The following is a 19,767-nucleotide window of genomic DNA, read 5'->3' on the forward strand; positions in this document are numbered from 1 at the left end:
AATAACAATACTGATTTATTCTTTTTGAGTATTTGTGTGCAAAAATATTTTCAGTTACTTAAAGAATATTCTCTGAAAACCAAATTAAAATTTGTCTTTCATTCACACCATAAAACAGAGTTCATATTTATTGTCTTAATCTTGAAAAATAAAATATTACAATTGCTTAATTAGCTCATTATTTTATTAAGATTGTAGGAGCAAGACTTATGTAAATTCATATATCACATATGAGTTAATGTCTGCTAAAAATTCTCAGATATTCTTAGTAATTAAAACTGAATCTTGAACTTTCTGAATCACAAATTTCATAGCTGATGAGAAATGAAAGGAAAAACATGTTAAAATGGAAAATAATAGATCAGAGAACTTGTATATCCATCTCAGTATGTACTTATGTGGGCCCAGCAAATCCGTGAAGTGCCCCTGGCATTAGATGCTATCCTTGGTGTAAAGCCTTCACTTTTGTCACCTTCACATGTATTATCTTGTACTGTCCACTATCTGTATCATTCTGGGAGAAGAAATCTGAAAGCTCAATATTCTATATTTTATTTAAGAATATCTGTGGCCTTGCTTGTCATATGTACATGAGCTCTTTAACTATAGCTACACATATTTGAAATGTGTATCATGAATGAACTTTTAAAAGGCTTTGTATAACTTTTCTCCGTAAGATAATTATCATCTTAAATATTAATGCTGCATATATCTGGCTATTCATAATATTCTTTACCATTAAATTCTGTCATTTAATTGAATCCTATGATAAGAATTTACAGAAAAAATTGTTTTGTTGTTGTAGGTCAAAATGCGTCTCTGCCTTCTCAGCAGCATCTTAACATGTATTTACATGTTACTGTCCTGTTCATCTCTGCCAAGTGTCACCTGTTATCGTCAGAAAGTCATTGACTCCGAGTACATGCCTCCTGCTTCAGGCTTTAGGGTGTGGGAAAACCGGTATGCAGTTGAGCCAAGTTGCGAGGAGCTGCGAGCAATGTGGCATTTCTCAAAGAGGCAGTCCCGTGCTTCAGAAATCACCAATGAGGTACCAACATACAGAGATCCTCTGGCGTATAACGTATGGGAACCTTATGCGCGCTCTAGGAGCATTGGTGGTGGTGTGCTCACTCGACCAGGGCGGGGCCACATTTATGGAAAAGTTGTTTATGCAATGCCTGGGTCTGTCACCTACCAGTCTCGACCAGAGAGATTCCGTGCATTTGAGGAGGTGGCGAAGATGCTTGTCAGTTCACGAAGAGGTGTGCCACAGAGGAAAGTCACAGCCTTCCGTTACTCTCGTGGTCGGGTTCCGTACCAGGATATCCCTGCTCAGTAAGAAATAATTAATGTCTGGTGTCTGAAATATGTAGATGTTAGTTACAACTGTTTTTACTGCTACTAGGGACTCACAGAGCTGGAGCTGTCTGTTATTTTTCTTCTGCGTATAGTTATTATGAATAATTTTTTGTACATGCTTTCAGCATTTCACTAAATTGTTTATTAGAACTTCTACTGAGTTAACTGCAGCTTACATTTTATGGAGTAAAAGCGTGTAGTTCAAATCTGAGCTGCACAGTGTGAAAAGTATGTTTTTGGCAATGGGTGTCATTTTCCTGTGCTGCAAATTTACTGCTGCACTTTTAACTTAAACTCTTTATGAATGAAAGGGCAAATGTGTACTTTGTAGTATGCTTGAAGCTTCCATGCTATGTGTCAAATGTTGCCCTAAGCTAATGTTGAACAAAAGGCAAATTAATAACAATCATATCATTGAATCCCAAGAAAAAGATCTAACATATCTAAAAACTCTTCTTCAATGCCAGACAATAACATTGCAAGAACCACACATCACACACAGTGTTTTAATTGTAATACATTTATAAGTAATCTTAAATTTGGTTGTGGAATCAGGGTATTGTGTTTTCACTTTTAACTAATGGAACAAAACTTTATCACTTTTGTTATAAAATGAAATGTTTCCTTTGCACTAAAATGCCACGTTTTCTTAAGTGAACACACTTTACACTGTGTAAGTTGTCAAGAGTGTACATATTTTTTACGCTGGTTTGATATGTGGTTCTCATGATAAAATTCATTTGTTTCATTTTACACATATTGTCCTCTCAGGTAAATTGAAATTACAGACTTACATATTTGATAGCTGCAGCTACATAATAGAGAACAGGTTTTTTGCCCAAACATGTAATATGCAAATATGTGACTACAAAACATATCAGAAAATATTTATTAATTTCTGAAATGTGATTTTTGAAAAGTTGATAATAATCTTATCACGACTTGGCTGTTATAAGGCTCACAAATGAGTCCCAAAATCTGTGTCTTCCTAAATGACAATATCATCTATGACAATAATTACTACTATATGTCAATGTCAAGTCTTTTGACCTCCAGGATTTACTTTTAGTAAGCAAGTTTTTCTTAATCTTGGCATATCAGTTTTCTGTTCTATAATGTAAGACCTGCATAAGGATGTTTGTAGATAAACTTTATAATTAAGAATTTATTTCTTTATTGCATTTTATGAAAAACTGTGGAAAGATTTTCATAGTGCATTTTGGTCAAGTGTATATCCATATGAAATATACTGGAGAAAATATTTAACCATTTTTATTATTTCACTTGTCATGTTGCCTAGATCTGATTGAGAAAGAACATTTAGTGATACGTAATGAGTTTTTCACTCATTCTTGTTCTCTTGCAGAATTTCCAGCAGACTTGAAGCCCTAAAATGTTGATGTATTAATCTACAATTTTTTCTCAATGTATTTGGTTATGTTTTCGGTATTTTATGGACCAAGTCAGATTTGTAAAGCAGTAACTTGTAGATAGTGCTGTCAGATGTCAGGGATTTCCTTAAGTCCATATTACACAACATATGTAACATATACAACTCTGCACCAGTGCCCCAGGTGTACAAATCTGGAACCACCAACTTTTATGTTAGAGCTATTACACAATATACCTAAAGTGTAACTCTGCATCAGCACTCCAAGAGAACATATTCAGAACCTAAGGCTTGTTTACATCGGTTACGTCTTTGAATGTGGAAGCTGATATTTTTGTAATGCTGCTATTTATTCATATTGATCATTCTGAGCAGTCTAACTTTATATTTATTAAGCACTTATTGTTATCTTGTGGATTTAAAACGAAACTACGTTATGATTATACAGAATTATGGGCAATGCACTCACTTTTGTCATGGTGGCACAAGCAAATGATTACCTGTGTTTACCTTTCACAGCATTTTAGACATTGATGACACAGTTATCTATACAACATTTTATCTACGCAGCATTTGCTGTGACAGTGTCCACCTTAGCCATTAAGAGAAGGGCAGAATGATGATGTAATGCCAGGTTTAGGAATTGGGGTCGACTCTGGTTAGGAAGAAGGGGTGAAGCAAGGGCATTTACCCCCTGTTAACAGACGAGTTAATGTCTGAAGATCCATAGGAATTTAGAAATTTCATCAGAATGGATGTGCCTTGTCGATGGTACATGATAGGAGGCGCACAGAGCAGTGAGGGATGCTATTTCATAACAGTGTGACTGTGAAGATGCAAAACAATGTTTACAGTCCTCACTGTTCATGGCCGGCACAAGTGTTCTGACCCTTGTGGCTATTCTCGCAACGCGCTGGCATGCTGAAATAATACAAAAGATGCAATCAAATCAAATAAATGCTATACTTTCACCTATTAAAGCAATACATACACATCTAAAGTAAAATTAGATGCACATTTATGTGATGCATGTAAACTCAAAATCAATGTGTGTAGATGTACTTTATGTGGTGCAGTATATCTAGAGGATCATACAGACATCTTGACTTGCCGTATACCTCTAGAACCATACTTCCAATGTCTTTCTTTCATTCAATTTCTACAATAAGAAGCTATCACTGTATGCACAGCTTTTGTTAATGGCAATTAAAAGGAGAAAAATCATTTGTTTTATTACTCTGTGCATAAAAAAATTACTTTGTGAAAAATATGCAGAATATTTCACATAATGGCGAAAAGAGTCCTCAAGAGCTCACATATTTGTTTTCTGCTGACCACGCGTGAAAGCAATAGCAAGCAGAAAGCCCACTGGAAATGCTGCATTCTGCGCATGCATGGAAACACCATGTCTACTGTGCATGTGTGGAGACATGGCGAAATAGAACATCTCCTATTTCTGCCCAGAGGATGAACTGGCTGCTAAAATCATGTAGATTCACCTGTTCTACTGCTAGGTGGCAGGCCGGCTACACCTGACTTGCACACCTTAGGTGTGTAATGTAATAAGCACTTGCCTGTAGGAGTGTCTTACTGTTAGTAGTAAAGGATGAATGTACTTAAACTTTATGCATAATGCAGCATTTTTTCAAGTATCTCAGTGTTCACAACACAATGACAAATTAAAGGGAGGATGGGGGATGGAAAGAGTGACTTGTGCTCCCCCCTCTGTTCAAATTGTGGGCACCAGATGTTTGCAGGGCTTCCTGATCTGTCATAGCAGCGTGCACTTTGCGTTTTCCTTAAGGCACTATCTGCTTTGCCCCCTTTGCTGTCATTGCTACTATTGTTAGACTGCTTGCCCAGAATCTAGGAGCATATCCAAATAGTTTGCTGTGCGTTGACAATTATATAGAAGAGGTTACTCAAAAAATGATTATGAATCCTACACATTTCAAGAAATTTAAAACTTTTTTGTCTAAAATAAAACACATTTTTGCAATTATTTGATATTTTTAAGTATCGGAATAGCTTAAAAAAGTATCTCAGTGTTCATGATACAATGACAGACTTCATATCTCTTGAACTCTGTGTTGTACAATGACATATTTTGTAGTGCTCTCAGCACATATGTTGCGAACAGAGTCAGTAACAAAGAACTAATAAATGTGAATACCACATATGATGCGGCTGTTTTTCACACATTTTACTGTTTCTCATCATATCTCTTGAACTGTGTGTGGTACCATGATATACCTTTGTTGGTGCATTTAGCTGCATATGTGGATACCGCCTGCCAAATTTATTTCAGATACAGTACAAACGTAATACATTTAAACCTTATGCATGATGCAGCAGTTTTTCACGTATTTCATTGTTTATGACATCGTATATCCTGAATTATGTCAAGTAGGTGGTTTCTACCCCCCACAGTGTTGTTACCTAACAGTAAAGAATATTGTGTCAAGTTTGGTTTCAGTGCGCAAACACATCATACAAACTAAGTAGACAACAAAATAAGTATTTTTTCTCTCTATAGACAAGACAATATGATTACTTTTTAGCCTCTTCAAAGTAACCACCATTTGTCCTCAGAACAGCTACACAGACTATTAGCATTCTGGAGATACCAGTGTTTTTCCGGATATTGCAGTACAGCACATTTGTAAATTATTCTACAGATTTGAAACATCTGATGACCCCACTTTTCTGATCTCCCTCTCAAGTTTATCTCATAAGAGTTCAGTGGGATTAATTCAGGTGGCTGAATGGGCCGTATCATGTTCTTCAGTTCCCTACACTTCCCTTTTACATTGACATTCCCTCTGCACGATTTATAAACATGTTTGAGATCATTGTCGTACTGCAGACTGAAGCCATGACAAATAAGTCTCTATCCAGACCTAACTGCATCATTTATCTGTATCCAGTTCTATCCTTCCTTCTTTAACATTCCACTAATTCTCACTAGATCACCGACATTATCACCTTTAAAACATTGCCACACCATTCCTGAACCAACACCATGCTTCGCCATTGGCATCACGCACTGACTCTTCATACATTTTCTACAAAGTAGATGAACAAATATTTTATGATGGCTTCCAGATACATCGAACTCAGATTCGTCTATGAATAACACCCTGAACTATTGCTGCACACTCCAGTTTTTGTGTTCCTTTGTTCACTGCAATCTTTTCACCTTATTTTGCGTGCATAATAAAGATTTTTTGGCCGCTATATAGCCCTATAAACCTAGTTCATGAAGACGAGGTTGCACTGTTCAGATGTAGATAGGAGCTCATCGCATACCATTCACTTCCTCGCAAATTTCAGGTGCAGTATGAATCCTCTGACATTTACTCTGTACACCTATGAGCCGATCTTCCCTATATGATATTACTCAGGATCTTCCAGATTACAAAATACTTACATTGGCACCAGTTTGCTTCATCCACTGCAATGTATCAGTGATAAAGTAATAGCACTTATGCTGTTGCAAAGTATACATGGTGCCAAATATAAATGACCAATAGCTGTGAAGTATTCTAAAAGCTTTGATTGCTACTCACCATGTAGAGGAAACATTGAGTTGCTGAGAGGCACAACAAAAAGACTGCTATACTTTTGAACTTTCAACCAAAAAGCTTTCTTATGAAGTAGAAAATGCACTCTGAAGAGTTAAAATAAATAATTTAATAAATAATATTATGAGCTCTGTAGAAAAAAAAGTACATATGTTAAGGTGGATCTTATTTTGTCACATTCTGGTATCTTTACCTTATTAGCACTTAATAGAACTTTGGCAGACGGGAGTATGTCCGTTCATTGCTTAATAATAACCATTAAAGTGAAGAAATCAATGTACACAGTTATTATTGTCCTGTGACACCTTTTACTGGAGGAATTTAGCAGTTCTTTGGCACTGTAAAAGGAGGTAAGTGAAAACAGATTAATTCCTGGCTGGTTTGGACTGTCAGAAAGGCCATTTGTGTGGTACATAAAAATTAAGCAGAAGAACTTGCGTCTTCAACTTTCTGATGGCACAGTCAAAACATTTCTGATTGCACAGTCAAAACATAAAAAGAATAATGGTGTTTTCCAGTCAGCTCATCAGAGAAACCCTCTGTCCCCTCCACGCCAATGTAAAATGAGACAGGTATTTTTTTCTAGATTGTAAAACCAACCATAATCATGAGATAAGGCACTAGGAAATAACCCGTTGCTACCTCCCTCGCTAATGTAATCTCTTTTGTGTGGTGCAACTTATAATTCCATTGAGAATCATTCTCAAACGGAAGGCATATCTGATTTTCAAAATTATTAAATTATTTTTCTCTCACTAAGCAGTCAATAATTTTTCTATCCCTGCCAGTAAATGTAAGTCATACAGGAGGAGGTTTTATGACATAATTATATCCATATTTATTATATACAAGGGGCTTCCTGAAGAGGGTCAGCAGCCTTTTCCGTAGTTGCAAGGGCAACAGTCTGGATGATTGACTGATCTGGCCTTGTAACAATAACCAAAACGGCCTTGCTGTGCTGGTACTGCGAACGGCTGAAAGCAAGGGGAAACTACGGCCGTAATTTTTCCCGAGGGCATGCAGCTTTACTGTATGATTAAATGATGATGGCGTCCTCTTGGGTAAAATATTCCGGAGGTAAAATAGTCCCCCATTCGGATCTCCGGGCAGGGACTACTCAAGAGGATGTCGTTATCAGGAGAAAGAAAACTGGCGTTCTACGGATCGGAGCGTGGAATGTCAGATCCCTTAATCGGGCAGGTAGGTTAGAAAATTTAAAAAGGGAAATGGATAGGTTAAAGTTAGATATAGTGGGAATTAGTGAAGTTCGGTGGCAGGAGGAACAAGACTTCTGGTCAGGTGACTACAGGGTTATAAACACAAAGTCAAATAGGGGTAATGCAGGAGTAGGTTTAATAATGAATAGGAAAATAGGAATGCGGGTAAGCTACTACAAACAGCATAGTGAACGCATTATTGTGGCCAAGATAGATACGAAGCCCACACCTACTACAGTAGTACAAGTTTATATGCCAACTAGTTCTGCAGTTGACGAAGAAATTGAAGAAATGTATGATGAAATAAAAGAAATTATTCAGATAGTGAAGGGAGACGAAAATTTAATAGTCATGGATGACTGGAATTCGAGTGTAGGAAAAGGGAGAGAAGGAAACGTAGTAGGTGAATATGGATTGAGGCTAATAAATGAAAGAGGAAGCCGCCTGGTAGAATTTTGCACAGAGCACAACTTAATCATAGCTAACACTTGGTTTAAGAATCATGATAGAAGGTTGTATACATGGAAGAAGCCTGGAGATACTAAAAGGTATCAGATAGATTATATAATGGTAAGACAGAGATTTAGGAACCAGGTTTTAAATTGTAAGACATTTCCAGGGGCAGATGTGGACTCTGACCACAATCTATTGGTTATGACCTGTAGATTAAAACTGAAGAAACTGCAAAAAGGTGGGAATTTGAGGAGATGGGACCTGGATAAACTGAAACCAGAGGTTGTACAGAGTTTCAGGGAGAGCATAAGGGAACAATTGACAGGAATGGGGGAAAGAAATACAGTAGAAGAAGAATGGGTAGCTTTGAGGGATGAAGTAGTGAAGGCAGCAGAGGATCTAGTAGGTAAAAAGACGAGGGCTAATAGAAATCCTTGGGTAACAGAAGAAATATTGAATTTAAGTGATGAAAGGAGAAAACATAAAAATGCAGTAAATGAAGCAGGCAAAAAGGAATACAAACGTCTCAAAAATGAGATCGACAGAAAGTGCAAAATGGCTAAGCAGGGATGGCTAGAGGACAAATGTAAGGATGTAGAGGCTTATCTCACTAGGGGTAAGATAGATACTGCCTACAGGAAAATTAAAGAGACCTTTGGAGATAAGAGAACCACTTGTATGAACATCAAGAGCTCAAATGGAAACCCAGTTCTAAGCAAAGAAGGGAAAGCAGAAAGGTGGAAGGAGTATATAGAGGGTCTATACAAGGGTGATGTACTTGAGGACAATATTATGGAAATGGAAGAGGATGTAGATGAAGATGAAATGGGAGATACGATACTGCGTGAAGAGTTTGACAGAGCACTGAAAAACCTGAATCGAAACAAGGCCCCCGGAGTAGACAACATTCCATTGGAACTACTGACGGCCTTGGGAGAGCCAGTCCTGACAAAACTCTACCATCTGGTGAGCAAGATGTATGAAACAGGCAAAATACCCTCAGACTTCAAGAAGAATATAATAATTCCAATCCCAAAGAAAGCAGGTGTTGACAGATGTGAAAATTACCGAACAATCAGTTTAATAAGCCACAGCTGCAAAATACTAACACGAATTCTTTACAGACGAATGGAAAAACTAGTAGAAGCCGACCTCGGGGAAGATCAGTTTGGATTCCGTAGAAATACTGGAACACGTGAGGCAATACTGACCTTACGACTTATCTTAGAAGAAAGATTAAGGAAAGGCAAACCTATGTTTCTAGCATTTGTAGACTTAGAGAAAGCTTTCGACAATGTAGACTGGAATACTCTCTTTCAAATTCTAAAGGTGGCAGGGGTAAAATACAGGGAGCGAAAGGCTATTTACAATTTGTACAGAAACCAGATGGCAGTTGTAAGAGTCGAGGGACATGAAAGGGAAGCAGCGGTTGGGAAGGGAGTAAGACAGGGTTGTAGCCTCTCCCCGATGTTATTCAATCTGTACATTGAGCAAGCAATAAAGGAAACAAAAGAAAAATTCGGAGTAGGTATTAAAATCCATGGAGAAGAAATAAAAACTTTGAGGTTTGCCGATGACATTGTAATTCTGTCAGAGACAGCAAAGGACTTGGAAGAGCAGTTGAATGGAATGGATGGTATTTTGAAGAGAGGATATAAGATGAACATCAGCAAAAGCAAAACGAGGATAATGGAATGTAGTTGAATTAAGTTGGGCGATGCTGAGGGAATTAGATTTGGAAATGAGACACTTAAAGTAGTAAAGGAGTTTTGCTATTTGGGGAGCAAAATAACTGATGATGGTCGAAGTAGAGAGGATATAAAATGTAGACCAGCAATGGCAAGGAAATCGTTTCTGAAGAAGAGAAATTTGTTAACATCGAGTATAGATTTAAGTGTCAGGAAGTCATTTCTGAAAGTATTTGTATGGAGTGTAGCCATGTATGGAAGTGAAACATGGACGGTAAATAGTTTGGACAAGAAGAGAATAGAAGCTTTCGAAATGTGGTGCTACAGAAGAATGCTGAAGATTAGATGGGTAGATCACATAACTAATGAGGAAGTATTGAATAGGATTGGGGAGAAGAGAAGTTTGTGGCACAACTTGACAAGAAGAAGGGATCGGTTGGTAGGACATGTTCTGAGGCATCAAGGGATCACCAATTTAGTATTGGAGGGTAAAAATCGTAGGGGGAGACCAAGAGATGAATACACTAAGCAGATTCAGAAGAATGTAGGTTGCAGTAGGTACTGGGAGATGAAGAAGCTTGCACGGGATAGAGTAGCATGGAGAGCTGCATCAAACCAGTCTCAGGACTGAAGACCACAACAACAACAACAAGGGGCTTTCAAAAAGTTTTGCACAGTCGTCTCTAATATTTTTTTTTAATTTTTTGCAGGAGGAGACTGAATTTTTTTGTGAACATACTTGGAACATTTAGCTATAAGTTGGTGTAGAAAACTATTTTCTTTTATTTACAGGTGGGCCATAATTGACTGTACAGTAGATGTCAGGTTGCGACAACAGTCAGTAATGGAGTTCCTCTTCAACCCAGCGATGACTCTGCCACATCGATTCACAGGAAGTTGCTCCCTGTTTATGGGGAGGACACAGTGGATCGCAGCAGTATCCAGTGGTGGTTGCAGAGGTTTAAAGAAGGTGATTTCTCCCTACTGGACAATCCACGATGCAGCAGACCATTGATGGCTCTACGATGCAGCAGACCATTGACGGCAGTGAGTGATGTGAATCAGGAGACCATTGCAAATCGTCCAAAATGACAGATATGTGACAACACAACAACTTGCTGAAATGACTTGGTTGTCACTGGGTAGTGTGGTATCACTGGTACAGTCACTAGGGTACAGAAAAATCTGTGCACATTGGGTGCCTAGATTATTGACAAGAGAAATGAAAATGATGAGGAAGAATGTGTGCAAGGGTCTCATGAAGACCTTTACTGAAGAGTGGAAACAGTGTTTTGACGGCGTTATTACCCAGGATGAAACGTGGTTGTTTTTGTCCAAACCTCCAAAACCCAATCTATGGAGTTGCATTGTCTGGTTTCCCCTCAGAAGAAGAAACCAAGACTTTCACGAACTGCAGGCCGAAAGGTGGTGGCCTCCTTCTTCTGGGATCAGTGTGGTGTCATTTTCATTGACTTTTTGGAACCTGGCTCCACAATTAACAGGGACCATTACTGTTTGTCATTGGACAAGCAGTGATGTGCCATCAAGACCCACAGACCACAGATTCAGGGTCAGCTCATCAGACTACACCATATGGCAAACCCCATACAGCCCATATGACGCAAAAGAAAATCAGGAAAATGGGTTAGAAAATTGTTCCTCATCCTCCCTACAGTCCGGATTTCACTCCGTCTTATTTTTACCTCTCTGGTCATCTGAAGGCCCACCTGCACAGTCAAACATTAGATAGTGGGAGAGATCTTATTTCCTGTGTCAAGCGATGGTGTAAAAGTCAATCCCAGAATTTTACCAAAGTGCATTTACATCATGGAAATAACATTGTGCCAGATGCGTTATAGCTGATGGAGGCTACACCAAGTAGGCTCAATGCACAGCTAAATGTTCCAAGTATGTTCACAAAAAATTTCATTCTCCTCCTGCCAGAAATAAAAAAATTAGAGATGACTGCAAAACGTTTTGAATGCCCTTTGTACATATGTACAAATCAACAATACTAGCCGCGCGGAATTAGCCAAGCAGTCTAAGGCGCTGCAGTCATTGACTGTGCGTCTAAGTAGTGAACATAAGATGAATAAGAAAGAGAGGGTTACTTAATTTCAGAAATTCATACACATTATCGTGATTAAAACTAAATTTGAAACAGCAGCCATGGAAATTTCAGAGGAAGAGAACACTTTAAATTCTATACCTGAGGGTAATATTGAATATGTTCAGTATAGCAGTAGCGATGTTGCGCCACCAAGTGGCAGCCGGTGAGCAATACTAGTTCTGAAATAGGAGCCCATACACCGGACCACCAGGTGCTTTTGTACAGTTATATCAAAGGATAGAAGCTTTACTCAATCAAAAACTTAATAAAAGAGTTAATGAAAACAATCAAAAACAGAACGACATTTCACCGAAATTAGAGGCTATGACTAACGATGTAGTAATCTTACACAGATGCAGAACACTTTGAAAACAAACATTGTAAATCACATAACTGAAGTGAAGAATAACTAATAATATTTCAACACTGAAAACTACAGTAAAAGACAATACAGAACAGATTAAAAAACTGACAAATGATTTTGATACAATTTAATAGGTCCACACTTTAACAGTTAGTCATACAAGTAGATGACCGAGCAACAAAACATGAAAAACAAGTTGGTGTTCTTAATTACACACACACACAAGAGACTTTAATTGATAACGGGTTACAGACAAAGCTACAGAAGGCTGCTGAGGAAATGATTACTGACGTGTACACAGAGCAGAATTCACCACTATTGATGATACAAACTGAGTTAGGTCAGATGGAAAGAACACTTACACAGGAACTACCTAAGTGGGAGGATCATGTGCAAACACAATTGGAGATATTAGAAGAAGAATGGGGAACATTAAGGAGCACGCAACGAATGATAGTGGCTACACAGCTAAAGATAATGATGATTGTCATAGTCCAATTTCTCACGCAAATGTATGTGTACAAGAAACAGTAGCTAGCACAAACACAGTACCACGAAACGCTATTATTCGAAATGTGGGGACAGACACCACATTGTCATTAGCTATACTAGAAGAAAGTATTTCAAAAAAAACTGACGATTCTATATGTTTATCCTAGAAAAGAAATCCGTTCGTCCAGTTATTTTCCTAAAAGCTTTTAGAAGCATGTTGCCTAAAGCTTGATTTGAACAACAAAATATCCAATTTTATACAAGGTGAGGCCACACTTCAGGCATCCAAGACGGGTGACAGTTGTCTCACAGCAGCATTTGGAAATGCGTTTCTTGTGAAATATTAGTCATGCTGTATGCAGGAAAAATTTAGAAAAGAAGTATTTAGCCCAGAGCCAGACATCAGGCATGGTCCATTAAGAAAACATTTAGAGAAATACATAAGTAAGGCTTGTTTCTGGGATGAACCTGTGGCTATTAGTGATGTTTTACACATATTGAAAGGAAAATTTTCATTTCATATTGGAGAAAAACTGGTACAGGTCCCAGAAACTAACCTAGAATACTTTTTGTCAGTCCTTAATGCTATCAACTTTATAAACAAAGACATGAATGCAAGTTATAACAATAACAATCAGAATGTGTATCATAATGGTGGGGGCAGAGGACTGGCTGTGCCCACCCGGCTGCAGTATAACAGTAACAACAATGGGCAAGCACCTGACAGACATCTGTGTTTTTTGACACACAGCAGGGTGTGCTGATGTCAGATCCTGGCCCAGCCGATGGCAGCTCTCCTAATCATACATGTAGATGCAGGAATGATGACAGGTATCACCCTGGTTATTCGAACCATGGTACTGGTAAGGGAAACTGGAATGACCAGAACAGTAAAAGTCAGTGGGAACCACTGCCAAATAGCCACTCACAGTACAGTACAAGTAGAAGTTTTCAGAATCCACAGTGGTAATACCACCAAGAAAACAAACTACAATTTAATCAGGGGAGAAACACCAGTAATCAAATCTGGCCCTGAATCCACATGGGGATCCACAATAGGGAAATTCAAATCCTTAGGTGAATATAATCAAGGTCACCAATAATGAACATCCAGTGGCTATGAATACATCAATCTAGAATTGAATATAATAGAGGGAAACATTCCATGTGGGAAAAATACACTCCTGGAAATTGAAATAAGAACACCGTGAATTCATTGTCCCAGGAAGGGGAAACTTTATTGACACATTCCTGGGGTCAGATACATCACATGATCACACTGACAGAACCACAGGCACATAGACACAGGCAACAGAGCATGCACAATGTCGGCACTAGTACAGTGTATATCCACCTTTCGCAGCAATGCAGGCTGCTATTCTCCCATGGAGACGATCGTAGAGATGCTGGATGTAGTCCTGTGGAACGGCTTGCCATGCCATTTCCACCTGGCGCCTCAGTTGGACCAGCGTTCGTGCTGGACGTGCAGACCGCGTGAGACGACGCTTCATCCAGTCCCAAACATGCTCAATGGGGGACAGATCCGGAGATCTTGCTGGCCAGGGTACTTGACTTACACCTTCTAGAGCACGTTGGGTGGCACGGGATACATGCGGACGTGCATTGTCCTGTTGGAACAGCAAGTTCCCTTGCCGGTCTAGGAATGGTAGAACGATGGGTTCAATGACGGTTTGGATGTACCGTGCACTATTCAGTGTCCCCTCGACGATCACCAGTGGTGTACGGCCAGTGTAGGAGATCGCTCCCCACACCATGATGCCGGGTGTTGGCCCTGTGTGCCTTGGTCGTATGCAGTCCTGATTGTGGCGCTCACCTGCACGGCGCCAAACACGCATACGACCATCATTGGCACCAAGGCAGAAGAGACTCTCATCGCTGAAGACAACACGTCTCCATTCGTCCCTCCATTCACGCCTGTCGCGACACCACTGGAGGCGGGCTGCACGATGTTGGGGCGTGAGCGGAAGACGGCCTAACGGTGTGCGGGACCGTAGCCCAGCTTCATGGAGACGGTTGCGAATGGTCCTCGCCGATACCCCAGGAGCAACAGTGTCCCTAATTTGCTGGGAAGTGGCGGTGCGGTCCCCTACGGCACTGCGTAGGATCCTACGGTCTTGGCGTGCATCCGTGCGTCGCTACGGTCCGGTCCCAGGTCGACGGGCACGTGCATCTTCCGCCGACCACTGGCGACAACATCGATGTACTGTGGAGACCTCACGCCCCACGTGTTGAGCAATTCGGCGGTACGTCCACCCGGCCTCCCGCATGCCCACTATACGCCCTCGCTCAAAGTCCATCAACTGCACATACGGTTCACGTCCACGCTGTCGCGGCATGCTACCAGTGTTAAAGACTGCGATGGAGCTCCGTATGCCACGGCAAACTGGCTGACACTGACGGCGGCGGTGCACAAATGCTGCGCAGCTAGCGCCGTTCGATGGCCAACACCGCGGTTCCTGGTGTGTCCGCTGTGCCGTGCGTGTGATCATTGCTTGTACAGCCCTCTCGCAGTGTCCAGAGCAAGTATGGTGGGTCTGACACGCCGGTGTCAATGTGTTCTTTTTTCCATTTCCAGGAGTGTATATCTAAAAACAAAGATGATGTGACTTACCAAACGAAAGTGCTGGCACGTCGATAGACACACAAACATACACACAAAATTCTAGCTTTCGCAACCAACGGTTGCTTCGTCAAGAAAGAGGGAAGGAGAGGGAAAGACGAAAGGATTTGGGTTTTAAGGGAGAGGGTAAGGAGTCATTCCAATCAGGGGAGCAGAAATACTTACCTTAGGGGGAAAAAAGGACGGGTAACACTCGCACACACACACACATATCCATCCACACATATACAGACACAAGCAGACATATACAGAGGCAAAGAGTTTGGGCAGAGATGTCCTCTCCCTTAAAACCCAACTCCTTTCGTCTTTCCCTCTCCTTCCCTCTTTCCCGACGAAGCAACCGTTGGTTGTGAAAGCTAGAATTTTGTGTGTATGTTTGTGTTTGTTTGTGTGTCTATCGACGTGCCAGCGCTTTCGTTTGGTAAGTCACATCATCGTTTTAGGTATATCAATCTAGAATTGGTTCCATTACACCCTCTGATGCTGTTCAAGGAAGGAAGTGGGGTTCCTCCGTTCGTGAAGAGCAACCTATTGAAGTATAATGATGGTGTTGATATTAGAGAAGAGTTGACAAACAAATATCGTGAGGATTCAATGAAATCAGAGGGGATTGTACAAGCTAGTATTGACGCAACAGTAGGGACGCAGGAGCAATGGTAAACATGATCCCACACTACTTGTTCAAAGGAATTAATGAAATTAAAAGGTTGCCTATGTACCCCGTATAGAATGGTTGCGTGTTAGTAGCTGTAGGAGGGAAATAAAATCTCATTAAAATTCAGGCACTGTTTGAAGTTCAGTTGCAAGGAGTGATGTTCAAATGTATTTCCTTAGTAGTGAAAGGATCAACTGAAAACTGCATATTCAGGTTTGAGATTTCGCATGAAAAGAAAACAAAGATTAACCTCCAGTCAGGGAAACGCCTTTTAGATGTTAACAGGCATGAATGACTGTGGATCTGATCAAAGTAAAGGGAATACATGAGAAATTCTGTTGTATGTAGGTGATTAGCATAATAGCAAAACAACCCAAACTTGATGAGGCACTTGAACACTTTTGTCAAGAAATAAGTACTAGTGATACTGATGATACAATACATGAATGGATGGAAGCTTCACAACTGAATTCTGAGTTCAGGGAACTACTTCTGAAGTAGAAACCAGAACTAATGAAAACATATCATCACACTGAGTTTAAACCTCATGAAACATATTGTAAGACCATGCACTCAATTCCACAGGCAAAGCAGGAGGTAGCAAAGAGAGTAAACACATGTTAAGGTGATTGTCAAATACCTGTGACATAGGTCCTATCAGTACTGTGCTCTATCATTTGACTTGAATGTCAGTGCAGATGTATTTATAATAGCTGTCGACATGGTGCTTGGACAAGATTTACTCAACTGTATCACAGTGTACACAGATGGTATCTTAATAGTTGTGTCTACTTAGCCAAAAAGTGGAATTTATGGAAAAGGGAGAAAATTTTCAGCAGCAGGTGTTACAACTAATATCGCAAAATTAAAATTTGTTAAGGGTGAAATAAAATTCCTTGGACATGTTATCTCACTGCAGAGAATAACACCTGATCCACACAAGCTAACTGTAATTAGGAACTTTCCAGTCCCAGTCATTAGATAGCAACTGAATGTTTCCTGGGGTTACGCTCATTTTTTCTGCAAGTTCATCACAAACTAGCCGTTAACCCTTCCGTGGGTTCATTTTTTGTAGCAACTCAGGGAAGATATATTTGTTGCTACTGTATTATAATTTTGATCAACTATCTATATTTATTTTTTGATTATTTTTGTGATATGAGACCAAAAACTATGATGGTACATATATCACCATGGCATCTTTGTGAGGTATTAAAACTATGCTGGTAAATGGATTTCCCACTTCTGTTTTGTCAGATTGTGACACCGAAAATGCAGGATGCATGACACCTGCTACCGATATATAATTTTTTTTAATTGTATGTAAATATTTGTAATTTATATGCTTTCTTTTAATAAGTAAGGACATTGCTTCACTGTATGTGTACATTTACGTAGAAGTCTGTTGACGTTTCATTGTATTTATCTGTGTTTTACTGTGAAAGTTAAAAGGTCTGGGAAAAAGCCAAAGGAATTGTTATTTACATCGACTAGCAATGATAATAGCAGTTCTTGTGCATTGTAAAATCTTTGGGTAGGGGGTTGTTGCACAGAGCATGCGGAGAGAACGAGAGATGGGTTGCAGCGCTTGTAGTGTGCGGAAGTGTGGTGTTAATGCTCTCACAGTAGAAAGTAGCATTGCGGCAGCATCATGTACGCGCACCGGCCAGATGACTAGTAGCAGGAGGAAGGACAGTGGATGGGCGGAAGATTACAATTACGATTACGATTACCCATTCCTGTAACTAACCGTGGCCCTACAATATGCCACCATCTTCAACAACAGCAGCAGTTCCAGCAACACAGATTCGTCGTCGTCTCCGAGTTCCGTCACACGCACAGCATTGAAGTAAGACTGTTCATTGGTAGAAAGTATTAACGGCTAACCCAGCAGCACAACTGAATGTGACTTGATTAATGAACTTTATTTAAATAATAATCAGTTAAATTTAGGGCAATTGTGTCCTCATTGCCCCCCAGACATTATTACCAAGCAGGGTCCTTGTTCCCTTTTTTCCTTATATGCTAACCTAAGTTTGAGAATCTATCACTAGAAAACATCCAAATCTAAAGAAAATGCACAAATTAAGAGTGCGGAGGTTTTATTTATTGTACATATAGCTTGGTGCACGTGGCTGTTTGGTTTGGTACATATTCTAGTATTTAATTCTGTTCAAGTCAGTGAAAAGGCTCAGTTGTTCAGACAATAATATGAAATCCAATTTGAAGTAACTGCAAAGTAAAAAGTGCTTGCCTTTCTCTAAATTTCTTTGATGATGTTATGTTGAGGTCTCTGAAAGTCATTGTTCACATAACGAAGTTCAGCAATAACATACAGTTTAAGTGGATATTTTAAAATCATTACTCGATTGCCTTTTTCAAAATTTAATGACAAACTTAACGTAAAAGTGACTTCTCAGTTTTCTTTATCATTACATACTCACTTACAATTGGTGTCAAAAAATGTGACAACCTTCAGTTGCCACGTCAGTGTTTAATAATAAATGTTTTTCGTTCCCATCATCTTGTACAGGATTTTGGATGTAGATCATCCTAGTGGGCTGGCGACAGTAATTATTTCCTTTTCGTTCATTAGTGTAACTTTTGGATTCATGATCAGTGGTACCCCTTTTCTGTCCAGTGTTGTTCGTGAGTGAATGCACAAAATAACTTTAATTTTTCCAAATTGTATCCCTGTTCGGTTTAATTATTTTTTTATTTTTAGTAGCCTTTTTTATCAGAAAGATCAGTTGTACACTTTCCCCTTACTTATCGGTATTACTTCTTCGAGAAAGATAGCCTAATCCAATTAGAAAAATTCCATTAGGTATACACGCAATCCACAGTCATATTTTATATCGCAAGCAGGATAGGCCGATTAGTAAGCGGGTGGTTACAAAATGTTATGTATTATGTATACAGTGTTTTTTGTTTTATTTTTTGTTTTCTTTTACTTTATTTAAAACATAATTATTACTGATATTAAAGTTTATGTACCACAGTATCAAAACAATCTTTGAAATCGAAAAGTAAAGGCATGAGCTGATACAGGTCACAATAATGTATATTGCAGAAGCAAAGCAATGTGTTCCGACAACAGCAGTGATCCCACGACAAACAGAAACTGATTGTTGTAGCAGTTTTTATACACCTAGTGCAGTGTACTACCACATGATGTCAGTCATAGAGAGAGATGGTAAGACGTGTTTCCAAAAGCTTTGGGATACCCTTAAGTTGGTGATAAGTATGCTTCCCCCTGACTGGAAATGACAGATTAATTTTGTGGTAAGTGTACTTCCCAAGCCCCTTTCAGAAACTACTTGGGTGGTAACCATACTTCCCAATAACTGTTAATACACCGTTGTTTGGTGGGATATATACTACAGAAATGGTAACACGTATTCCCTTGAACGCTGTAAAGAAATATGTTTAGTGGAAAGTATATCCCCCACGGACCATGAAAGGGTTAAAGAGTGATGCCCTATTGGGGCTACATAAAAAGGGAAGTCAATGGTTTTGGTCACCACAGAGCCAGAAGGATTTTGAGGATATAAAATATGTGCTGGTGCGTGCAGGAATCTTGAGCCACTCTGGTATGATACAAGATTTTTGTGTGACATGTGACATGTCATTTTCAGGACTGGGAGCATGCCTGTTCCTGTTTCCCAAAGGCAGGGACATTATTAGTCTTGCCAGCAGAACACTGACAGATTGTGAGAGAGGTTATTCCACAACTAAACTTGAAGCATTAGCCATTATCTGGGGGCATTCCAAAAATTCACTTATTATTTATTTGGAAAACTTGTTAAGGTGT

General features: G+C 39.4%; 1 protein-coding gene across 1 annotated transcript; it reads left to right on the top strand.

Annotated features, from left to right (window-relative positions):
• The first annotated feature begins 811 nt into the window (after nt 1-811).
• On the top strand, nt 812-2,625 carry LOC126100149 (uncharacterized). Its single transcript, XM_049910691.1, has one exon. It carries the CDS (start codon nt 812-814, stop codon nt 1,337-1,339), a length of 528 nt encoding a protein of 175 aa, XP_049766648.1. The 3' UTR covers nt 1,340-2,625.
• The last annotated feature ends 17,142 nt before the right edge of the window (nt 2,626-19,767 follow it).

The sequence above is a fragment of the Schistocerca cancellata genome, chromosome 9 (assembly GCF_023864275.1).
Source record: "Schistocerca cancellata isolate TAMUIC-IGC-003103 chromosome 9, iqSchCanc2.1, whole genome shotgun sequence".
Lineage (NCBI taxonomy): Eukaryota > Metazoa > Arthropoda > Insecta > Orthoptera > Acrididae > Schistocerca > Schistocerca cancellata.

What these genes read in the sequence shown, in the direction of transcription:
- LOC126100149 (XM_049910691.1), top strand. Translation starts at nt 812, where the DNA reads ATGCGTCTCTGCCTTCTCAGCAGCATCTTAACATGTATTTACATGTTA.